Raw genomic sequence first — 27754 nt, 5'->3', positions numbered from 1 at the left:
CCTGAGGCTGCTGCGGGTGGGAGCGGGCGGTCCTGAGGCTGCTGCGGGTGGGAGCGGGCGGTCCTGAGGCTGCTGCGGGTGGGAGAGGGCGGTCCTGAGGCTGCTGCGGGTGGGAGCGGGCGGTCCTGAGGCTGCTGCGGGTGGAAGCGGGCGGTCCTGATGCTGCTGCGGGTGGGAGCGGGCGGTCCTGAGGCTGCTGCGGGTGGAAGCGGGCGGTCCTGAGGCTGCTGCGGGTGGGAGCGGGCGGTCCTGAGGCTGCTGCGGGTGGAAGCGGGCGGTCCTGATGCTGCTGCGGGTGGGAGCAGGGCGGTCTTGAGGCTGCTGCGGGTGGGAGAGGGCGGTCCTGAGGCTGCTGCGGGTGGGAGAGGGCGGTCCTGAGGCTGCTGCGGGTGGGAGTGGGCAGTCCTGAGGCTGCTGCGGGTGGAAGCGGGCGGTCCTGATGCTGCTGCGGGTGGGAGCAGGGCGGTCTTGAGGCTGCTGCGGGTGGGAGTGGGCAGTCCTGAGGCTGCTGCGAGTGGGAGTGGGCAGTCCTGAGGCTGCTGCGGGTGGGAGTGGGCAGTCCTGAGGCTGCTGCAGGTGGGAGCGGGCGGTCCTGAGGCTGCTGCGGGTGGGAGCGGGCGGTCCTGAGGCTGCTGCGGGTGGGAGCGGGCGGTCCTGAGGCTGCTGCGGGTGGGAGTGGGCGGCCCTGAGGCTGCTGCGGGTGGGAGCGGGCGGTCCTGAGGCTGCTGCGGGTGGGAGCGGGCGGTCCTGAGGCTGCTGCGGGTGGGAGAGGGCGGTCCTGAGGCTGCTGCGGGTGGGAGCGGGCGGTCCTGAGGCTGCTGCGGGTGGGAGCGGGCGGTCCTGATGCTGCTGCGGGTGGGAGCGGGCGGTCCTGAGGCTGCTGCGGGTGGAAGCGGGCGGTCCTGAGGCTGCTGCGGGTGGGAGCGGGCGGTCCTGAGGCTGCTGCGGGTGGAAGCGGGCGGTCCTGATGCTGCTGCGGGTGGGAGCAGGGCGGTCTTGAGGCTGCTGCGGGTGGGAGAGGGTGGTCCTGAGGCTGCTGCGGGTGGGAGAGGGCGGTCCTGAGGCTGCTGCGGGTGGGAGCGGGCGGTCCTGAGGCTGCTGCGGGTGGAAGCGGGCGGTCCTGATGCTGCTGCGGGTGGGAGCGGGCGGTCCTGAGGCTGCTGCGGGTGGAAGCGGGCGGTCCTGAGGCTGCTGCGGGTGGGAGCGGGCGGTCCTGAGGCTGCTGCGGGTGGAAGCGGGCGGTCCTGATGCTGCTGCGGGTGGGAGCAGGGCGGTCTTGAGGCTGCTGCGGGTGGGAGAGGGCGGTCCTGAGGCTGCTGCGGGTGGGAGCGGGCGGTCCTGATGCTGCTGCGGGTGGGAGCTGGGCGGTCCTGAGGCTGCTGTGGGTGGGAGCGGGTGGTCCTGATGCTGCTGTGGGTGGGAGCAAGCGGTCCTGATGCTGCTGCGGGTGGGAGCAGGGCGGTCTTGAGGCTGCTGTGGGTGGGAGCAGGGTGGTCCTGAGGCTGCTGCGGGTGGGCGCTGGCGGTCCTGAGGCTGCTGCGGGTGTGAGCAGGGCGGTCCTGAGGCTGCTGCGGGTGGGCGCTGGCGGTCCTGAGGCTGCTGCGGGTGTGAGTAGGGCGGTCCTGAGGCTTATGCAGGTGGGAGCTGGCGGTCCTGAGGCTTATGCAGGTGGGAGCTGGCGGTCCTGAGGCTTATGCAGGTGGGAGCTGGCGGTCCTGAGGCTTATGTGGGTGGGAGCGGGTGGTCCTGAGGCTGTTGCAAATCCCGCACGCCACATCCTCTGTAAGTTAACAGCACCTGACCCCCAGTCCCACTCTCTGTGCTCACCAATCAGGGCGCCCCCCCCCCCCCCCCCCCCCGCTCTTTTTGGCGTGATACTTCGTGCCTCTGCTGTTTTCTGGAGTCTCAGCCCGCCCTGGAGGACCTCACGCCGACCACCTTTGTAAAATCACCTGCCGCCGGGAGGTTATTTGCCCTGCTGTATAATGTGCCCTGCTCCTGCTTCTACAGACACTAGGGGGCCATGATCTGCTCATACACTGGGGCAAAAAAGTATTTGGTCAGCCCCCAATTGTTCTCCCCCTTATAAAGATGAGGCTGTAATTATCATTATAGGTTATAACCTCAACTATGAGACAGAATGAGACAAAATCCATAAATCACATTGTCTGATTATTATAGAATTTATCTGCAAATTATGGTGGAAAATAAGTATTTGGTCAATAAGAAAAGTTCATCTCAATACTTTGTTCTATCCCCTTTGTTGGCAATGACAGAGGTCACATGATTTCTGTCATCACAAGGTTCTCACACACTGTTGGTAATGACAGAGGTCACATGTTTTCTGCCTTCACAAGGTTCTCACACACTGTTGGTAATGACAGAGGTCACATGTTTTCTGTCTTCACAAGGTTCTCACACACTGTTGGTAATGACAGAGGTCACATGTTTTCTGTCTTCACAAGGTTCTCACACACTGTTGGTAATGACAGAGGTCACATGTTTTCTGCCTTCACAAGGTTCTCACACACTGTTGGTAATGACAGAGGTCACATGATTTCTGTCTTCACAAGGTTCTCACACACTGTTGGTAATGACAGAGGTCACATGTTTTCTGTCTTCACAAGGTTCTCACTCACTGTTGCTGGTATTTTGGCCCATTCCTCCATGCAGATCTCCTCTAGAGCAGTGATGTTTTGGGGCTGTCGCTGGGCAACATGGACTTTCAACTCCCTCCAAAGGTTTTCTATGGGGTTGAGATCTGGAGACTGGCTAGGCAACTCCAGGACCTTGAAATGCTTCTTACAAAGCCACTCCTTCATTGCCCGGGTGGTGTGTTTGGGATCATTGTCATGCTGAAAGACCCAGCCACGTTTCATCCTCAATGCCTTTGCTGATGGATGGAGGTTTTCACTCAAAATCTCACGATACATGGCCCCATTCATTCTTTCCTTTACATGAATCAGTCATCCTGGTCCCTTAGCAGAAAAACAGCCCCGAAGCCTGATGTTTCCACCCCCATGCTTCACAGTAGGTATGGTGTTCTTTGGATGCAACTCAGCATTCTTTCTCCTCCAAACACGACAAGCTGAGTGTTTACCAAAAAGTTCTACTCTGGTTTCATTTGACCATATAACATTCTTCCAATCCTCTTCTGGATCATCCAAATGCTCTCTAGCAAACTTCAGAGGGGCCCGGACATGTACTGGCTTAAGCAGGGGGACACATCTGGCACTGCATGATTTGAGTCCCTGGCGGTGTAGTGTATTACTGATGGTAGCCTTTGTTACTTTGGTCCCGGCTCTCAGCAGGTCATTCACTAGGTCCCTCCGTGTGGTTCTGGGATTTTTTCTCACCGTTCTTGTGATCATTTTGACACCACGGGGTGAGATCTTGTGTGGAGCCCCAGATGGGGGGGAGATTATCAGTGGTCTTGTATGTCTTCCATTTTCTAATAATTGCTCAGTTGATTTCTTCACACCAAGCTCCTTGCCTATTGCGGATTCAGTCTTCCCAGCCTGGTGCAGGTCTACAATGTTGTTTCTGGTGTCCTTTGCCAGCTCTTTGGTCTTGGCCATAGTGGAGTTTGGAGTGTGACTGGTTGGAGTTGTGGACAGGTGTCTTTTATACTGATAACAAGTTCATACAGGAGCCATTAATACAGGTAACGAGGACAGAGGAGACTCTTATAGAAGAAGTTACAGGTCTGTGAGAGGCAGAAATCTTACTTGTTTGTAGGTGACCAAATACTTATTTAACACCATAATTTGCAATTAAAATTTGCAATTAAAAATCAGACAGTGATTTTATGGATTTTTTTTCATTTTGTCTCATAGTTGAGGTTATAACCTATAATGATAATTACAGCCTCATCTTTATAAGGGGGAGAACTTGTACAATTGGGGGCTGACTAAATACTTTTTTGCCCCACTGTACCTCCCCATGTGTATAGCAGTGTGTGTACTACAGACACTAGAGTGCAATGCTCTGCACATACCTTGATATAGTGATATATATATATATATATATATATATATATATATAGTATAAAGTAAAAAAAAAATTTAAAAAAAGTTTGATTAAAATGTAAATAAACCCCTCCCCCAATAAAAAATGAGTGTCCTTTTCCTATTGTATACAAAAAAGTGAAAAAAACTAAATAAAAATGTAACCTATTCGATATCGCTTTGCGTAACTGTCTGTACAGAATCCAATGGAAACGTGTAAGATAAAAAAGTCCAAAATTGTTGCTTTTTGGTCACATGACATCCTAGAAGATGTTTTGATGTGGCCATTGTACATTATTTTTCTAGTAAAATCAGTGAAACCTCTTTTTTTTTTTTTTTTGGCATTTTAACATTTTTTTCGATTAATCAATGAAATAATCGTTAACTAATTGATTATTAAAATAACCGTTATATTATTATTTGTAGCATTATACTATTATATATACTGTCAGGATTCGGCTGGCAGGAGGTGGATCCTCTGTGCCAGAGAGGGATTGGCGTGGACCGTGCTGGTGGACCGGTTCTAAGTCACTACTGGTGTTCACCAGAGCCCGCCGCAAAGCAGGATGGTCTTGCTGCGGGGGTAGCAACCAGGTCGTATCCACCGGCAACGGCTCAACCTCTCTGACAGCACATGGCAGCCGGGGACCGGGACGGGTAAGTGACTTGGGATGCGATTCGCAAGCGGGCGCGTCCCGCTATGCGAATCGCATCCCCGCCGGCAATGTCAGTGCAGCGCTCCCGGTCAGCGGGTCTGACCGGGGCGCTGCAGAGAGAGAGACGCCGTGAGCGCTCCGGGGAGGAGCAAGGACCCAGAGAGCTCGGCGTAACATATACTATTATATATACAATTATACTCTTTTATATGTAGCATTATACTATTATATATACAATTATACTCTTTTATATGTAGCATTATACTATTATATATACTATTATACTCTTTTATATGTAGCATTATACTATTATATATACAATTATACTCTTTTATATGTAGCATTATACTATTATATATACTATTATACTCTTTTATATGTAGCATTATACTATTATATATACTATTATACTCTTTTATATGTAGCATTATACTATTATATATACTATTATACTCTTTTATATGTAGCATTATACTATTATATATACTATTATACTCTTTTATATGTAGCATTATACTATTATATATACTATTATACTCTTTTATATGTAGCATTATACTATTATATATACTATTATACTCTTTTATATGTAGCATTATACTATTATATATACAATTATACTCTTTTATATGTAGCATTATACTATTATATATACTATTATACTCTTATATGTAGCATTATACTATTATATATACTATTATACTCTTTTATATGTAGCATTATACTATTATATATACTATTATACTCTTTTATATGTAGCATTATACTATTATATATACTATTATACTCTTTTATATGTAGCATTATACTATTATATATACTATTATACTCTTTTATATGTAGCATTATACTATTATATATACTATTATACTCTTTTATATGTAGCATTATACTATTATATATACTATTATACTCTTTTATATGTAGCATTATATTATTATATATACTATTATACTCTCTTATATGTAGCATTATACTATTATATATACTATTATACTCTTTTATATGTAGCATTATACTATTATATATACTATTATACTCTTTTATATGTAGCATTATACTATTATATATACTATTATACTCTTTTATATGTAGCATTATACTATTATATATACTATTATACTCTTTTATATGTAGCATTATATTATTATATATACTATTATACTCTCTTATATGTAGCATTATACTATTATATATACTATTATACTCTTTTATATGTAGCATTATACTATTATATATACTAATATACTCTTTTATATGTAGCATTATACTATTATATATACTATTATACTCTTTTATATGTAGCATTATACTATTATATATACTATTATACTCTTTTATATGTAGCATTATACTATTATATATACTATTATACTCTTTTATATGTAGCATTATACTATTATATATACTATTATACTCTTTTATATGTAGCATTATACTATTATATATACTATTATACTCTCTTATATGTAGCATTATACTATTATATATACTATTATACTCTTTTATATGTAGCATTATACTATTATATATACTATTATACTCTCTTATATGTAGCATTATACTATTATATATACTATTATACTCTTTTATATGTAGCATTATACTATTATACTCTTTTATATGTAGCATTATACTATTATATATACTATTATACTCTTTTATATGTAGCATTATACTATTATATATACAATTATACTCTTTTATATGTAGCATTATACTATTATATATACTATTATACTCTTTTATATGTAGCATTATACTATTATATATACTATTATACTCTTTTATATGTAGCATTATACTATTATATATACTATTATACTCTTTTATATGTAGCATTATACTATTATATATACTATTATACTCTTTTATATGTAGCATTATACTATTATATATACTATTATACTCTTTTATATGTAGCATTATACTATTATATATACTATTATACTCTTTTATATGTAGCATTATACTATTATATATACTATTATACTCTTTTATATGTAGCATTATACAAATTTTTTTTGCTTTTCTGTTTATTGACGTTTTTTGCAGTATTTTGCTTTTTATCTCCTTGTGCCGTAACTTCTGGGCTCCGCATTATCTCTTAATTTGTTTATTTATGTATTTGTATGTTTTGTTACATGCACTTTGGATTAGTGATCTGCCATCTTTTATCTTTGTAGCCATAAGGTTTTCTTTTATACATTTTATAAATGATTGACATGATTTTTAACATTTTTGACATTTTTCAGTATTTATGTCATTATATTACTATAGATCTCACACAGGCTTTTCTCTTATTTTTTTTTGGGATATTTAGTTGTTTTTGGTATCATCAGTGATTTTATGGGGTTCATCTATGGTAGATAGGGAAGGAAGTACAGAAAATACAGGGGTTCTTTCTAGGGATCGACCGATTATCGGTATGGCCGATATTATCGGCCAATAATCGCGATTTTGGGCATTATCGGTATCGGCAATTACCTTGCCGATAAGCCGATAATGACCCTCCCCCCACACCGCCCCAACCGCTCCGTGACCGTTCCCCCGATCCACCGCCCCGCACCGCGACCGCCCCGCACCGCATCCGCCGCCGCCCCCCCCGTAGTGCTGGGCGGTATACCGGTATGGATTTTTGCCCATACCGCTATACCGGTCGGGCCCCTCCCCCACCCTCCGAGTCAATAAAAAAAAAATTAAACTTACCCGTAATGGGGGTGGTCCGGGCCATCCATCCTGTAGTGTCCGGCGGCATTCCGGGTGGAGGGTGAACCGATCCGGGCTGTCCTTCTCTGGGGGTCATCTTCTCCACTCCGGGCAGGCTCCGGCCTAGTACGCTGCATAGACGCCGCTACGCCGTGACGTCAGGTGCGTCGCTGCGCACGGGCGTCACTGCGCAGCGGCGTCTATGCAGTGTACTAGGCCGGAGCCTGCCCGGAGTGGAGAAGATGACCCCCGGAGAAGAAGGACAGCCCGGATCGGTTCACCCTCCACCCGGAATGCCGCCGGACACTACAGGAAGGGAGGATGGATGGCCCGGACCACCCTGACAGGCAGGGGGAGAGAAGCGGGTGGTGGTGGCGGCCTATGGCACCGCAAAAGCCCCCGCAGTGCATTGATTTAAAGCACCCGCTTTATGATCTGCAGCGGTGTCGTGGGGGGATAAATGGCCGATAACTTATACCGGAATATTGGTATAAGTTATTGGCTATCGGCCCTAACCTCCACCGATTATCGGTATCGGCCCTAAAAAAACGATATCGGTCAATCCCTAGTTCTTTCTCCCAAGCGCTACTGAAAATTATAGTCGATATGCCAATAGGTACACAGGATTTTTTATTTTGTTCGTATAAAAGGTGCAACTGGACAACGCGTTTCTGCGTGTTCTCACGCCTTCCTCAGGTGCACAGTAAAAACTGTAAAAGGGTATACATATAAATGTTAACAATATAATAGAGTGTAAGGAGAGGAGTATAAGACGCACCCAATTTATAGGTGCAAAATCTAAAAAAATAAAGAAAAAAATTAAGATTTTGAACCCAATAGTGGTCTTCAACCTGCGGACCTCCAGATGTTGCAAAACTACAACTCCCAGCATGCCCGTACAGCCGCTGGCTGTCCGGGCATGCTGGGAGTTGTAGTTTTGCAACATCTGGAGGTCCGCAGATTGAAGACCACTGCATAGGAGGTAATACTCACGTGTCCCCGCCGCTCCGGACCCGTCACCGCTGCCCTGGATGTCGCTCCATCGCTGTCGCCGTGTCCCCGTCGCTCCGGAACGTCTCTGCTGCCGGCCGGGTATCCTCGCTCTCCGTCGCAGTCATCACGTCGTTACGCACGCCGACGCACGTACACGATGACGAGGAAGGAGAGCGCCGGCCATACAGGGGATCCCTGAACGGAGAAGACACCGAGGAGGCAGGTAAGGTCCCTCCCGGTGTCCTGTAAGCACTAACCCGGCTATTCAGTCGGGCTGTTCGGGACGCCACGGTGAAATCGCTGAACAGCCGGGTTAGTGTCACTTTCCCTTCAGACGCGGCGGTCAGCTTTGATCGCCACGTCTGAAGGGTTAATACAGGGCATCACTGCGATCGGTGATGTCCTGTATTAGCCGCGGATCCCGGCCGTTGATGGCCGCAGGGACCGCCGCGATAGGGGGTGTATTCGCCGTATAAGACGCACCGACTTTTCCCCCCCAGTTTTGGGGAAGAAAAAGTGCGTCTTATACGGCAAAAAATACGGTATATCCTTAATTTCCGTAAAGACATAAAATGATAAGTGGGGGTGAACAGCAGGTAGACATCCTATTATGGTAGTGGATAGGGAAGATGGAGACTGACACAGGGAGTTCCGGTGTCAGTAGAAAGGAATGACAGGAGAGGGCGCTATGTGGGCAGTGAAGGAATCGCCCAGGGTGACTATAATAAGTGTAATACTCCATATTATCTGGAGAAACTATATGTATCATGTGTGGACACCACCGTAGTGACAGCTTCCCATAGTGATATCGGCAGGCAAGTAAAGGGAGAACTCATGAAGAAAAAAATGGATATTAAAATATCGAGGAGTTGCACTTAATATTGTGGCGTCCTGTGTAGTTGGCGGCATGGGGAGGGATCGGCGTGCTGTTGTATTTCTCCCACACCGGGCAGCGCTTCCTTCCGTACATGCGCATTGAGTTGCACATGTCGGGAGCGCAGCGCTGTCCGTGTGCGGTGTGGTGCGCATGCGCACAGCGACAGTTTATGTATGCGTGCCATGTTTGTTTGTAAATAAAAGAGTGGCACGGTGGAGACGGGTGTGTTCTCCTGTCAGTGATATCAGACAGAGGGCCCAATCTATGGCTTTGATTGGTCAGGGGGGCGGTGGGAGAACTAGATAGGAATGGTGGTTATGTCATGGTATTGGAGGAGAAGAGGGCAATGTGGGGAGGAAGGGGACGAGGGGGATTAGGGGGAATGTTGGGGGGGGGAGGAAAAGTAGAGGGATGGACATGGATGATTGATGGATGATTGATGGATTTAGAGGTATCATAAATCCTGTATATCAAAATTGTGAATGATGCATCGTCGTGGATGGAATGGGAATGAATAGGGGAGAAGAGTGGAAGAGGGCGTCAGGAGGTGCAAATGGGAATATGGATGAAATAAAATTATCTGGATGGTGGAATGGACAAATATTGGTTTATGATCTGTAGTAAATCAGAAACCAGTAAAGGATTCATGTAGGGGATATGTACAAGAGAGTAGTGTGTACAGCCATAAGCGTTCTATGTATTAGAGGTTTAGAGTTCGATACATTCATTGAGTCCATCGGGCATTAAACATTTCAATTTGTATATCCAGTAGACTTCACGCTTATGTAAAGCGGCTTCTCTGTTCTCCTGGTCTTCCAGTATTTGCTCAAGTAGGGTGATGCCGATGTATGTGAAGTCTTTATGACGATCCTCAGGTGTCGAGAGACCGTACTTCCAATAACCGATGGTGCAGTTATGTCTATGACCGTTCCTTAGTGTCTGAGCCGTCCTGCCATCGTACTGTAGGCCGCAGCGTATATCACATAGGAGAATCCGCAGGGCAGATTGTGGAATTCCATGGATGTAAGTTTGGACGTGAAGGTTTTCCTGCCATGTGGGATCCGTTGACTCTTTTTCCACATTTATAAGCTCCTGGAGGGAGGGTGGAGATTCCTGCTGCTCTTGTTCTTCTCAAGCGGCTACGTGCCAGAATCTATGGCAGATACAAGGGCATGAAAATGACTGAACACAGAACATACTGTATATGTGAACTCAGGATCAGTAATGTATGTACACAGTGATCTCACCAGCAGAATAGTGAGTGCAGCTCTGGAGAATAATACAGGATATAACTCAGGATCAGTACAGGATAAGTAATGTAATGTATGTACACAGTGATCTCACCAGCAGAATAGTGAGTACAGCTCTGGGGTATAATACAGGATATAACTCAGGATCAGTACAGGATAAGTAATGTAATGTATGTATACAGTGACCTCACCAGCAGATTAGTGAGTGCAGCTCTGGACTATAATACAGGATATAACTCAGGATCAGTACAGGATAAGTAATGTAATGTATGTACACAGTGACCTCACCAGCAGAATAGTGAGTACAGCTCTGGAGTATAATACAGGATATAACTCAGGATCAGTACAGGATAAGTAATGTAATGTATATACACAGTGATCTCACCAGCAGAATAGTGAGTACAGCTCTGGAGTATAATACAGGATATAACTCAGGATCAGTACAGGATAAGTAATGTAATGTATGTACACAGTGACCTCACCAGCAGAATAGTGAGTACAGCTCTGGAGTATAATACAGGATATAACTCAGGATCAGTACAGGATAAGTAATGTAATGTATGTACACAGTGACCCCACCAGCAGAATAGTGAGTACAGCTCTGGAGTATAATACAGGATATAACTCAGGATCAGTACAGGATAAGTAATGTAATGTATGTATACAGTGACCTCACCAGCAGATTAGTGAGTGCAGCTCTGGAGTATAATACAGGATATAACTCAGGATCAGTACAGGATAAGTAATGTAATGTACACAGTGACCTCACCAGCAGAATAGTGAGTACAGCTCTGGAGTATAATACAGGATATAACTCAGGATCAGTACAGGATAAGTAATGTAATGTATGTACACAGTGACCCCACCAGCAGAATAGTGAGTACAGCTCTGGAGTATAATACAGGATATAACTCAGGATCAGTACAGGATAAGTAATGTAATGTATGTATACAGTGACCTCACCAGCAGATTAGTGAGTGCAGCTCTGGAGTATAATACAGGATATAACTCAGGATTAGTACAGGATAAGTAATGTAATGTATGTACACAGTGATCTCACCAGCAGAATAGTGAGTACAGCTCTGGGGTATAATACAGGATATAACTCAGGATCAGTACAGGATAAGTAATGTAATGTATGTACACAGTGATCTCACCAGCAGAATAGGGAGTGCAGCTCTGGAGAATAATACAGGATATAACTCAGGATCAGTACAGGATAAGTAATGTAATGTATGTACACAGTGATCTCACCAGCAGAATAGTGAGTACAGCTCTGGAGTATAATACAGGATATAACTCAGGATCAGTACAGGATAAGTAATGTAATGTATGTATACAGTGACCTCACCAGCAGATTAGTGAGTGCAGCTCTGGACTATAATACAGGATATAACTCAGGATCAGTACAGGATAAGTAATGTAATGTATGTACACAGTGACCCCACCAGCAGAATAGTGAGTACAGCTCTGGAGTATAATACAGGATATAACTCAGGATCAGTACAGGATAAGTAATGTAATGTATGTACACAGTGACCCCACCAGCAGAATAGTGAGTACAGCTCTGGGGTATAATACAGGATATAACTCAGGATCAGTACAGGATAAGTAATGTAATGTATGTATACAGTGACCTCACCAGCAGATTAGTGAGTGCAGCTCTGGAGTATAATACAGGATATAACTCAGGATTAGTACAGGATAAGTAATGTAATGTATGTACACAGTGATCTCACCAGCAGAATAGTGAGTACAGCTCTGGGGTATAATACAGGATATAACTCAGGATCAGTACAGGATAAGTAATGTAATGTATGTACACAGTGACCTCACCAGCAGAATAGTGAGTACAGCTCTGGAGTATAATACAGGATATAACTCAGGATCAGTACAGGATAAGTAATATAATGTATGTACACAGTGATCTCACCAGCAGAATAGTGAGTACAGCTCTGGAGTATAATACAGGATATAACTCAGGATCAGGACAGGATAAGTAATGTATGTACACAGTGACCTCACCAGCAGAATAGTGAGTACAGCTCTGGAGTATAACACAGGATATAACTCAGGATCAGTACAGGATAAGTAATGTATGTACACAGTGATCTCACCAGCAGAATAGTGAGTACAGCTCTGGAGTATAATACAGGATATAACTCAGGATCAGTACAGGATAAGTAATGTAATGTATGTACACAGTGACCTCACCAGCAGAATAGTGAGTACAGCTCTGGAGTATAATACAGGATATAACTCAGGATCAGTACAGGATAAGTAATGTAATGTATATACACAGTGATCTCACCAGCAGAATAGTGAATACAGCTCTGGAGTATAATACAGGATATAACTCAGGATCAGTACAGGATAAGTAATGTATGTACACAGTGACCTCACCAGCAGAATAGTGAGTACAGCTCTGGAGTATAATACAGGATATAACTCAGGATCAGTACAGGATAAGTAATGTATGTACACAGTAACCTCACCAGCAGAATAGTGAGTGCAGCTATATTACAGGTTATAACTCAGGATCAGTAACAATCTTCGCTGTTATATGATGACTCTTTAGTGTTGTACATGCCATCTATGAGGAGTCTCGCGCAGTTTTTTAGGACGGGATGTGTCATGCTTGTACAGACTGGTTGTCACAGCCGCGCCCTACCATGAGCAGTTATCTGGGCACAGAGATGTCCTTTGCTCCAGGGAAGAATTAAAGGGATTTTCCAATCTTTGATGATTCGCAAACGTTAACGTTTGCCTGCAGTCAGGTTAGTCAGTCGTGTGGTGAGTGTACGGGGGATCCCTCTGCAATCCAGTCTCACATGCTTTGTGTGTTTATTTCCTTCCCGTATGATGTTCCTTACACTAGGAGGATTGTGTTTCACATGCTGGGCAGCAGATATTGAGTGTGTGAAGAACTAGAGTAAATATTTTATGCTGTAATATAGGTTCACACTAGGAGCTGAAAATAGAGGCAAAGGGGGAATTATCATTAGTTTTACCCTGTTTTGTGGTGGTGATTTGTCGCACTTGTTGTTTAGAGATTTTTCATTGTAAGTTTTGCTTTAGAAGCTTTTTATATAATTGCGTGAATACGCCATAGTCTGGTTTTCGCAGTTATCAGGATTGAATTGTGTACGACTTGTCGTCTCACAGCCCAGACCTGGCTTACAAAACTGTCTGTCGCAGGAAACGTTGCACAGGAGGATCCTAAAAAGTGATGAAGCACCAGACGCTAAGATCCTGAAATATATTCACTGTACTGAGGAACCAGACGCTAAGATCCTGAAATATATTCACTGTACTGAGGAACCAGACGCTAAGATCCTGAAATATATTCACTGTACTGAGGAACCAGACGCTAAGATCCTGAAATATATTCACTGTACTGAGGGACCAGACGCTAAGATCCTGAAATATATTCACTGTACTGAGGAACCAGACGATAAGATCCTGAAATATATTCACTGTACTGAGGAACCAGACGATAAGATCCTGAAATATATTCACTGTACTGAGGGACCAGACGATAAGATCCTGAAATATATTCACTGTACTGAGGAACCAGACGATAAGATCCTGAAATATATTCACTGTACTGAGGGACCAGACGATAAGATCCTGAAATATATTCACTGTACTGAGGAACCAGACGCTAAGATCCTGAAATATATTCACTGTACTGAGGGACCAGACGATAAGATCCTGAAATATATTCACTGTACTGAGGAACCAGACGATAAGATCCTGAAATATATTCACTGTACTGAGGAACCAGACGATAAGATCCTGAAATATATTCACTGTACTGAGGGACCAGACGATAAGATCCTGAAATATATTCACTGTACTGAGGGACCAGACGATAAGATCCTGAAATATATTCACTGTACTGAGGAACCAGACGCTAAGATCCTGAAATATATTCACTGTACTGAGGAACCAGACGCTAAGATACTGAAATATATTCACTGTACCGAGGAACCAGACGATAAGATCCTGAAATATATTCACTGTACTGAGGAACCAGACGCTAAGATCCTGAAATATATTCACTGTACTGAGGCTCCAGACGCTAAGATCCTGAAATATATTCACTGTACTGAGGAACCAGACGATAAGATACTGAAATATATTCACTGTACCGAGGAACCAGACGATAAGATCCTGAAATATATTCACTGTACTGAGGAACCAGACGATAAGATCCTGAAATATATTCACTGTACTGAGGCTCCAGACGATAAGATCCTGAAATATATTCACTGTACTGAGGCTCCAGACGCTAAGATCCTGAAATATATTCACTGTACTGAGGAACCAGACGATAAGATCCTGAAATATATTCACTGTACTGAGGAACCAGACGATAAGATACTGAAATATATTCACTGTACTGAGGAACCAGACGATAAGATACTGAAATATATTCACTGTACTGAGGAACCAGACGATAAGATACTGAAATATATTCACTGTACTGAGGCTCCAGACGCTAAGATCCTGAAATATATTCACTGTACTGAGGAACCAGACGATAAGATACTGAAATATATTCACTGTACCGAGGAACCAGACGATAAGATACTGAAATATATTCACTGTACTGAGGAACCAGACGATAAGATACTGAAATATATTCACTGTACCGAGGAACCAGACGATAAGATCCTGAAATATATTCACTGTACTGAGGAACCAGACGATAAGATCCTGAAATATATTCACTGTACTGAGGAACCAGACGATAAGATCCTGAAATATATTCACTGTACTGAGGAACCAGACGATAAGATCCTGAAATATATTCACTGTACTGAGGGACCAGACGCTAAGATACTGAAATATATTCACTGTACTGAGGAACCAGACGATAAGATACTGAAATATATTCACTGTACTGAGGAACCAGACGCTAAGATCCTGAAATATATTCACTGTACTGAGGAACCAGACGATAAGATACTGAAATATATTCACTGTACTGAGGCACCAGACGATAAGATCCTGAAATATATTCACTGTACTGAGGAACCAGACGATAAGATCCTGAAATATATTCACTGTACTGAGGAACCAGACGCTAAGATACTGAAATATATTCACTGTACTGAGGAACCAGACGATAAGATACTGAAATATATTCACTGTACTGAGGAACCAGACGCTAAGATCCTGAAATATATTCACTGTACTGAGGAACCAGACGATAAGATCCTGAAATATATTCACTGTACTGAGGCACCAGACGATAAGATACTGAAATATATTCACTGTACTGAGGAACCAGACGATAAGATCCTGAAATATATTCACTGTACTGAGGCACCAGACGATAAGATACTGAAATATATTCACTGTACTGAGGGACCAGACGATAAGATCCTGAAATATATTCACTGTACCGAGGAACCAGACGATAAGATCCTGAAATATATTCACTGTACTGAGGAACCAGACGCTAAGATCCTGAAATATATTCACTGTACTGAGGAACCAGACGATAAGATCCTGAAATATATTCACTGTACTGAGGGACCAGACGATAAGATCCTGAAATATATTCACTGTACTGAGGAACCAGACGATAAGATACTGAAATATATTCACTGTACTGAGGGACCAGACTATAAGATCCTGAAATATATTCACTGTACTGAGGGACCAGACGATAAGATCCTGAAATATATTCACTGTACTGAGGAACCAGACGATAAGATCCTGAAATATATTCACTGTACTGAGGAACCAGACGATAAGATCCTGAAATATATTCACTGTACTGAGGAACCAGACGATAAGATCCTGAAATATATTCACTGTACTGAGGGACCAGACGATAAGATACTGAAATATATTCACTGTACTGAGGGACCAGACGCTAAGATCCTGAAATATATTCACTGTACTGAGGAACCAGATGATAAGATCCTGAAATATATTCACTGTACCGAGGAACCAGACGCTAAGATCCTGAAATATATTCACTGTACTGAGGAACCAGACGATAAGATCCTGAAATATATTCACTGTACTGAGGAACCAGACGATAAGATCCTGAAATATATTCACTGTACTGAGGCTCCAGACGCTAAGATCCTGAAATATATTCACTGTACTGAGGGACCAGACGCTAAGATCCTGAAATATATTCACTGTACCGAGGAACCAGACGATAAGATACTGAAATATATTCACTGTACTGAGGAACCAGACGATAAGATCCTGAAATATATTCACTGTACTGAGGAACCAGACGATAAGATCCTGAAATATATTCACTGTACTGAGGGACCAGACGATAAGATCCTGAAATATATTCACTGTACTGAGGAACCAGACGCTAAGATAATGAAATATATTCACTGTACTGAGGAACCAGACGATAAGATCCTGAAATATATTCACTGTACTGAGGAACCAGACGCTAAGATCCTGAAATATATTCACTGTACTGAGGAACCAGACGATAAGATCCTGAAATATATTCACTGTACCGAGGAACCAGACGATAAGATACTGAAATATATTCACTGTACTGAGGAACCAGACGATAAGATCCTGAAATATATTCACTGTACTGAGGAGCCAGACGATAAGATACTGAAATATATTCACTGTACTGAGGCTCCAGACGCTAAGATCCTGAAATATATTCACTGTACCGAGGAACCAGACGATAAGATACTGAAATATATTCACTGTACTGAGGAACCAGACGATAAGATACTGAAATATATTCACTGTACTGAGGAACCAGACGATAAGATCCTGAAATATATTCACTGTACTGAGGAACCAGACGATAAGATCCTGAAATATATTCACTGTACCGAGGAACCAGACGATAAGATCCTGAAATATATTCACTGTACTGAGGAACCAGACGATAAGATCCTGAAATATATTCACTGTACTGAGGAACCAGACGATAAGATACTGAAATATATTCACTGTACTGAGGAACCAGACAATAAGATCCTGAAATATATTCACTGTACTGAGGGACCAGACTATAAGATCCTGAAATATATTCACTGTACTGAGGAACCAGACGATAAGATCCTGAAATATATTCACTGTACTGAGGAACCAGACGATAAGATCCTGAAATATATTCACTGTACTGAGGAACCAGACGCTAAGATCCTGAAATATATTCACTGTACTGAGGAACCAGACGATAAGATCCTGAAATATATTCACTGTACCGAGGAACCAGACGATAAGATACTGAAATATATTCACTGTACCGAGGAACCAGACGATAAGATCCTGAAATATATTCACTGTACTGAGGAACCAGACGCTAAGATACTGAAATATATTCACTGTACTGAGGCTCCAGACGCTAAGATCCTGAAATATATTCACTGTACTGAGGAACCAGACGCTAAGATACTGAAATATATTCACTGTACTGAGGCTCCAGACGCTAAGATCCTGAAATATATTCACTGTACCGAGGAACCAGACGATAAGATACTGAAATATATTCACTGTACCGAGGAACCAGACGATAAGATACTGAAATATATTCACTGTACTGAGGAACCAGACGATAAGATCCTGAAATATATTCACTGTACTGAGGAACCAGACGATAAGATCCTGAAATATATTCACTGTACCGAGGAACCAGACGATAAGATCCTGAAATATATTCACTGTACTGAGGAACCAGACGATAAGATCCTGAAATATATTCACTGTACTGAGGAACCAGACGATAAGATCCTGAAATATATTCACTGTACTGAGGAACCAGACGATAAGATCCTGAAATATATTCACTGTACTGAGGAACCAGACGATAAGATCCTGAAATATATTCACTGTACTGAGGAACCAGACGATAAGATCCTGAAATATATTCACTGTACTGAGGAACCAGACGATAAGATCCTGAAATATATTCACTGTACTGAGGAACCAGACGATAAGATCCTGAAATATATTCACTGTACTGAGGAACCAGACGATAAGATCCTGAAATATATTCACTGTACTGAGGAACCAGACGATAAGATACTGAAATATATTCACTGTACTGAGGAACCAGACGATAAGATCCTGAAATATATTCACTGTACTGAGGAACCAGACGATAAGATCCTGAAATATATTCACTGTACCGAGGAACCAGACGATAAGATCCTGAAATATATTCACTGTACTGAGGAACCAGACGATAAGATACTGAAATATATTCACTGTACTGAGGAACCAGACGATAAGATCCTGAAATATATTCACTGTACTGAGGAACCAGACGCTAAGATCCTGAAATATATTCACTGTACTGAGGAACCAGACACTAAGATCCTGAAATATATTCACTGTACTGAGGAACCAGACGATAAGATCCTGAAATATATTCACTGTACTGAGGGACCAGACGATAAGATCCTGAAATATATTCACTGTACTGAGGAACCAGACGATAAGATACTGAAATATATTCACTGTACTGAGGAACCAGACGCTAAGATACTGAAATATATTCACTGTACTGAGGAGCCAGACGATAAGATCCTGAAATATATTCACTGTACTGAGGAGCCAGACGATAAGATCCTGAAATATATTCACTGTACTGAGGAACCAGACGATAAGATCCTGAAATATATTCACTGTACTGAGGAACCAGACGATAAGATCCTGAAATATATTCACTGTACTGAGGGACCAGACGATAAGATCCTGAAATATATTCACTGTACTGAGGAACCAGACGATAAGATCCTGAAATATATTCACTGTACTGAGGGACCAGACGATAAGATCCTGAAATATATTCACTGTACTGAGGAACCAGACGATAAGATACTGAAATATATTCACTGTACTGAGGAACCAGACGATAAGATCCTGAAATATATTCACTGTACTGAGGAACCAGACGATAAGATCCTGAAATATATTCACTGTACTGAGGCTCCAGACGATAAGATCCTGAAATATATTCACTGTACTGAGCGCCGGCACCAGATGTACATGTAGATTATCTGTATTATTTCTAATCTTGTGTATTTTTTGCCTTTTTTTTCTTTTTCTATATTTGGAACAAAAATGTGGTTCTACTATTTTGAAGTTTCTGGCCCCATTCCTTACATTGTGCAGCTGCAGCATTATGGGGCTGTATGAGGACTGGCTGGACTGGTGACACTGGGGGGGGGGGGGGGGGGGGGAACAGAGACATCTGTCAGCGACCGTACAACATCCGAAAACAGCAGCGCTAAGGCTCAGGTATTCATGTGAGTGTGAGAAGGGGGGATGGGCCCGTTACATATATATACACACACAACATGGCGAACAGAGGGATTCCCCATAACACAGCCATGTGGTGAGGACCCAGCCTACTCTGCAGCCGCCATATTTCTCATTGGTGGATGGAGAACCTCCCCGGGCTTCATGAACCTTATCTACACAGAACCACTGCGGCAGGACACAGAACATGCTGGGAGTTGTAGTGTAGTAAGTGGTCGGGATCAGACCTGACTGTGAAGACATTTTCTTTGTGAATTCTTCCTGTAATTCATAAAAAGAAATTCACTAACAATAGGATGTACCCAGAATTAATTATAGGAAAATTGTATCAATATTTATTATTATACAATGGAACAAAAAACACATTATTAAAAACAATAAATACCCTGAAATATGAGCACAAAACAAATCACCTGAGGGGGCAAAACACTCGCCCTCCAGTCTTTATATAGAGGTACTCCTGACATAGTGCGGGCCGGGACAGGGTGGGCTCCACCGGGTGTCAGTCACTGGGGGCAGGGTGGGCTCCATCAGGTGTCAGTCACTGGGGGCAGGGTGGGCTCCATCAGGTGTCAGTCACTGGGGGCAGGGTGGGCTCCATCAGGTGTCAGTCACTGGGGGCAGGGTGGGCTCCATCAGGTGTCAGTCACTGGGGGCAGGGTGGGCTCCATCTGGTGTCAGTCACTGGGGGCAGGGTGGGCTCCATCTGGTGTCAGTCACTGGGGGCAGGGTGGGCTCCACCGGGTGTCACTCACTGGGGGCAGGGTGGGCTCCACCGGGTGTCAGTCACTGGGGGCAGGGTGGGCTCCATCAGGTGTCAGTCACTGAGGGCCGGGGCAGGGTGGGCTCCACCTGGTGTCTGTCACTGAGGGCCGGGGCAGGGTGGGCTCCACCTGGTGTCTGTCACTGAGGGCCGGGGCAGGGTGGGCTCCACCGGGTGTCAGTCACTGGGGGCAGGGTGGGCTCCATCAGGTGTCAGTCACTGAGGGCCGGGGCAGGGTGGGCTCCATCAGGTGTCAGTCACTGAGGGCCGGGGCAGGGTGGGCTCCATCTGGTGTCAGTCACTGGGGGCAGGGTGGGCTCCACCAGGTGTCCGTCACTGAGGGCCGGGGCAGGGTGGGCTCCATCGGGTGTCAGTCACTGGGGGCCTGGGCAGAGTGGGCTCTACCGGGTGTCAGTCACTGGGGGCCGGGGCAGGGTGGGCTCTACCGGGTGTCAGTCACTGGGGGCCGGGGCAGGGTGGGCTTTACCGGGTGTCAGTCACTGGGGGCCGGGGCAGGGTGGGCTCCACCGGGTGTCAGTCACTGGGGGCCAGGGCAGGGTGGGCTCCATCAGGTGTCAGTCACTGGAGGCCGGGGCAGGGTGGGCTCCACCAGGTGTCAGTCACTGGGGGCCGGGGCAGGGTGGGCTCCACTGGGCGTCAGTCACTGTGGGCCGGGGCAGGGTGGGCTCCACCAGGTGTCAGTCACTGGGGGCCGGGGCAGGGTGGTCTCCGCTGGGTGTCAGTCACTGAGGGCTGGGGCAGGGTGGTCTCCACTGGGCATCAGTCACTGTGGGCCGGGGCAGGGTGGGCTCCATCAGGTGTCAGTCACTGGGGGCCGGGGCAGGGTGGGCTCCACCAGGTGTCAGTCACTGTGGGCCGGGGCAGGGTGGTCTCCGCTGGGTGTCAGTCACTGTGGGCCGGGGCAGGGTGGTCTCCGCTGGGTGTCAGTCACTGGGGGCCGGGGCAGGGTGGGCTCTACCGGGTGTCAGTCACTGCACCTGGTTGTAGGAGACTCTGATCCTGGGCCCCGGGGCCTCCTTAGCTGCCACCTGTGTAGGCGTCTCCCGTGTATATAACCTAGATATGCTGGAATATTCCAGGGGAGGGCGGTGCTGGTCCAGACGCCGGGGCCCTCTGATCGGTGTCCATGTTTTCGGCATCATGGGGACGTTATTGGTTTGGGGTTTTAGTGTTTTGGGTGGACCCGCTGACGCTTTATGTTTGTTTATACAATGTTTGTGTCAGAAGCCGAGAGCGCAAATCCTCTTAAATTCCATTCATAAATGTCTCATTGTAAATCCAGGTCACACCCAGAACGGCTCAGCACCCAGAGGGTGTCACTGCAGCACCCAGACATATCACCCAGCATACACCACTGCAGCACCCTGACATATCACCCAGCATACACCACTGCAGCACCCTGACATATCACCCAGCATACACCACTGCAGCACCCAGACATATCACCCAGCATACACCACTGCAGCACCCTGACATATCACCCGGCATACACCACTGCAGCACCGACAGATCACCCAGCATGCACCACTGCAGCACCCTGACATATCACCCAGCATGCACCACTGCAGCACCCTGACATATCACCCAGCATGCACCACTGCAGCACCCTGACATATCACCCAGCATGCACCACTGCAGCACCCTGACATATCACCCAGCATGCACCACTGCAGCACCCTGACAGATCACCCAGCATACACCACTGCAGCACCCTGACATATCACCCAGCATACACCGCTGCAGCACCCTGACAGATCACCCAGCATAAACCACTGCAGCACCCTGACATATCACCCAGCATACACCACTGCAGCACCCTGACATATCACCCAGCATGCACCACTGCATCACCCTGACATATCACCCAGCATACACCACTGCAGCACCCTGACATATCACCCAGCATACACCACTGCAGCACCCTGACATATCACCCAGCATACACCACTGCAGCACCCTGACATATCACCCAGCATACACCACTGCAGCACCCTGACATATCACCCGGCATACACCACTGCAGCACCCTGACATATCACCCAGCATACACCACTGCAGCACCCTGACATATCACCCAGCATACACCACTGCAGCACCCAGACATATCACCCAGCATACACCACTGCAGCACCCTGACATATCACCCAGCATGCACCACTGCAGCACCCTGACATATCACCCGGCATACACCACTGCAGCACCCTGACATATCACCCAGCATACACCACTGCAGCACCCTGACATATCACCCAGCATACACCACTGCAGCACCCTGACATATCACCCGGCATACACCACTGCAGCACCCTGACAGATCACCCAGCATACACCACTGCAGCACCCTGACAGATCACCCAGCATACACCACTGCAGCACCCTGACAGATCACCCAGCATACACCACTGCAGCACCCTGACAGATCACCCAGCATACACCACTGCAGCACCCTGACATATCACCCGGCATACACCACTGCAGCACCGAAAGATCACCCAGCATGCACCACTGCAGCACCCTGACATATCACCCAGCATGCACCACTGCAGCACCCTGACATATCACCCAGCATGCACCACTGCAGCACCCTGACATATCACCCAGCATGCACCACTGCAGCACCCTGACAGATCACCCAGCATACACCACTGCAGCACCCTGACAGATCACCCAGCATACACCACTGCAGCACCCTGACATATCACCCAGCATACACCACTGCAGCACCCTGACAGATCACCCGGCATGCACCACTGCATCACCCTGACAGATCACCCGGCATAAACCACTGCAGCACCCTGACATATCACCCAGCATACACCACTGCAGCACCCTGACAGATCACCCAGCATGCACCACTGCATCACCCTGACATATCACCCAGCATACACCACTGCAGCACCCTGACATATCACCCAGCATGCACCGCTGCAGCACCCTGACATATCACCCAGCATACACCGCTGCAGCACCCTGACAGATCACCCAGCATGCACCACTGCATCACCCTGACAGATCACCCAGCATACACCACTGCAGCACCCTGACATATCACCCAGCATGCACCGCTGCAGCACCCTGACATATCACCCAGCATGCACCGCTGCAGCACCCTGACATATCACCCAGCATACACCGCTGCAGCACCCTGACAGATCACCCAGCATGCACCGCTGCATCACCCTGACAGATCACCCAGCATACACCACTGCAGCACCCTGACATATCACCCAGCATGCACCACTGCAGCACCCTGACAGATCACCCGGCATGCACCACTGCATCACCCTGACAGATCACCCGGCATACACCACTGCAGCACCCTGACATATCACCCAGCATGCACCACTGCAGCACCCTGATATATCACCCAGCATACACCACTGCAGCACCCAGATATATCACCCAGCATACACCACTGCAGCACCCTGACATATCACCCAGCATACACCACTGCAGCACCCTGACAGATCACCCAGCATACACCACTGCAGCACCCTGACATATCACCCAGCATGCACCACTGCAGCACCCTGACAGATCACCCAGCATACACCACTGCATCACCCTGACAGATCACCCAGCATACACCACTGCAGCACCCTGACATATCACCCAGCATACACCACTGCATCACCCTGACAGATCACCCAGCATACACCACTGCAGCACCCTGACATATCACCCAGCATACACCACTGCAGCACCCTGACATATCACCCAGCATACACCACTGCAGCACCCTGATATATCACCCAGCATACACCACTGCAGCACCCTGATATATCACCCAGCATACACCACTGCAGCACCCTGATATATCACCCAGCATGCACCACTGCAGCACCCTGACAGATCACCCAGCATACACCACTGCAGCACCCTGACAGATCACCCAGCATACACCACTGCAGCACCCTGACATATCACCCAGCATACACCACTGCAGCACCCTGACAGATCACCCAGCATACACCGCTGCAGCACCCTGACAGATCACCCAGCACACACCACTGCAGCACCCTGACATATCACCCAGCATACACCACTGCAGCACCCTGACATATCACCCAGCATACACCACTGCAGCACCCTGACAGATCACCCAGCATACACCACTGCAGCACCCTGACATATCACCCAGCATACACCGCTGCAGCACCCTGACAGATCACCCAGCATACACCACTGCAGCACCCTGACATATCACCCAGCATACACCGCTGCAGCACCCTGACAGATCACCCAGCATGCACCACTGCATCACCCTGACAGATCACCCAGCATACACCACTGCAGCACCCTGACATATCACCCAGCATACACCACTGCAGCACCCTGACATATCACCCAGCATGCACCACTGCAGCACCCTGACATATCACCCAGCATACACCACTGCAGCACCCTGACATATCACCCAGCATGCACCACTGCAGCACCCTGACAGATCACCCAGCATACACCACTGCAGCACCCTGACATATCACCCAGCATACACCACTGCAGCACCCTGACATATCACCCAGCATACACCGCTGCAGCACCCTGACATATCACCCAGCATACACCACTGCATCACCCTGACAGATCACCCAGCATGCACCACTGCATCACCCTGACAGATCACCCAGCATGCACCACTGCAGCACCCTGACATATCACCCAGCATACACCGCTGCAGCACCCTGACAGATCACCCAGCATGCACCACTGCATCACCCTGACAGATCACCCAGCATACACCACTGCAGCACCCTGACATATCACCCAGCATACACCACTGCAGCACCCTGACAGATCACCCAGCATGCACCACTGCAGCACCCTGACAGATCACCCAGCATACACCACTGCAGCACCCTGACATATCACCCAGCATACACCACTGCAGCACCCTGACAGATCACCCAGCATACACCACTGCAGCAGGGACAGATCACCCAGCATACACCACTGCAGCACCCTGACAGATCACCCAGCATACACCACTGCAGCACCGACAGATCACCCAGCATGCACCACTGCAGCACCCTGACAGATCACCCAGCATACACCACTGCAGCACCCTGACATATCACCCAGCATACACCACTGCAGCACCCTGACATATCACCCAGCATACACCGCTGCAGCACCCTGACAGATCACCCAGCATACACCACTGCAGCACCCTGACATATCACCCAGCATACACCACTGCATCACCCTGACAGATCACCCAGCATACACCACTGCAGCACCCTGACATATCACCCAGCATACACCACTGCAGCACCCTGACATATCACCCAGCATACACCACTGCAGCACCCTGACAGATCACCCAGCATACACCACTGCAGCACCCTGACATATCACCCGGCATGCACCGCTGCAGCAGGGACAGATCACCCAGCATACACCACTGCAGCACCCTGACATATCACCCAGCATACACCGCTGCAGCACCCTGACATATCACCCAGCATACACCACTGCAGCACCCTGACATATCACCCAGCATACACCACTGCAGCACCCTGACAGATCACCCAGCATACACCACTGCAGCACCCTGACAGATCACCCAGCATACACCGCTGCAGCACCCTGACAGATCACCCAGCATACACCACTGCAGCACCCTGACATATCACCCGGCATACACCGCTGCAGCACCCTGACATATCACCCAGCATGCACCACTGCAGCACCCTGACAGATCACCCAGCATGCACTACTGCAGCACCCTGACAGATCACCCAGCATGCACCACTGCAGCACCCTGACAGATCACCCAGCATACACCACTGCAGCACCCTGATATATCACCCAGCATGCACCACCCTGATATATCACCCAGCATACACCACTGCAGCACCCTGACAGATCACCCAGCATACACCGCTGCAGCACCCTGACAGATCACCCAGCATACACCACTGCAGCAGGGACAGATCACCCAGCATACACCACTGCAGCACCCTGACAGATCACCCAGCATGCACCACTGCATCACCCTGACAGATCACCCAGCATACACCACTGCAGCACCCTGACATATCACCCAGCATACACCACTGCAGCACCCTGACATATCACCCAGCATACACCACTGCATCACCCTGACATATCACCCAGCATACACCACTGCATCACCCTGACATATCACCCAGCATACACCACTGCAGCACCCTGACATATCACCCAGCATACACCACTGCAGCACCCTGACAGATCACCCAGCATACACCACTGCATCACCCTGACATATCACCCAGCATGCATTACTCCAGCACTCTGATGTATGATAGCCATTACCCAGCATGCCGTTTCCATCTTGCGGGAGGGTCGGGGGTCTTCTTTAAGTAATGGCTTTTTTGTGCTTCTTTCCAGGTCTCTTCTCTCCCGTCTCCCTGGTGTAGACCCATGGCACGCCGGTCCCAGAGCTCCTCTCAGGGGGACAACCCGCTGGACCCCAATTACCTCCCCCCGCACTACAAAGAGTATTACCGCATTGCTATAGATGTCCTAGCGGAGGAGGGGCCGGAGGCGTATGAGCGCTTCCTTGTAGAGGAGGGGGCTCCGGACTTCTTGTGTCATTCAGAAATCGACCACATCTCAAAATACCTGCAGAGACCCCCAGAGCCCACCCAGGAAAGTCTATATTCAGACCCTGTGTATAGTGGACAAGAGGAAGATGACGGCTCCTCGGGGACCTACTGGCCCATGCACTCCGACACCGCCGCACCGGAGCTGGACCTTGGGTGGCCCACGGTCTACGCTTTCCAGGGGACAGAGGTGACCACCCTGATACATCCCCCCCCACCGGAGAACCCCAGTATAAAGGAGGAGGTGAGGAGGATGATCCGCTCCGCACAGCAGGTGAGAACCCGCAACGGTATATACAATGTATCCCCCATCACTATATACAATGTATCCCCATCACTATATACAATGTATCCCCATCACTATATACAATGTATCCCCATCACTATATACAATGTATCCCCATCACTATATACAATGTATCCCCCGTCACTATATACAATGTATCCCCCGTCACTATATACAATGTATCCCCCATCACTATATACAATGTATCCCCCATCACTATATACAATGTATCCCCATCACTATATACAATGTATCCCCATCACTATATACAATGTATTCCCATCACTATATACAATGTTCCCCCATCACTATATACAATGTAT

At 46.9% G+C, this 27754-nt stretch overlaps 1 protein-coding gene across 2 annotated transcripts in view; it reads left to right on the top strand.

The window, feature by feature from the left end:
• Positions 1-27754, top strand: part of FAM83H (family with sequence similarity 83 member H) — an 88878-nt gene that overhangs the window by 40841 nt on the left and 20283 nt on the right. For both annotated transcript variants that reach the window (XM_056553554.1, XM_056553553.1), the window contains exon 2: positions 26931-27419. In XM_056553554.1, the coding sequence (XP_056409529.1) occupies positions 26964-27419 (456 nt within the window). In that variant the 5' untranslated portion in view covers positions 26931-26963. The remainder of the gene's footprint in view (positions 1-26930; positions 27420-27754) is intronic.

The sequence above is a fragment of the Hyla sarda genome, unplaced genomic scaffold, assembly GCF_029499605.1.
Source record: "Hyla sarda isolate aHylSar1 unplaced genomic scaffold, aHylSar1.hap1 scaffold_327, whole genome shotgun sequence".
Lineage (NCBI taxonomy): Eukaryota > Metazoa > Chordata > Amphibia > Anura > Hylidae > Hyla > Hyla sarda.
This window is presented reverse-complemented; position numbering and strand designations above follow the sequence as displayed.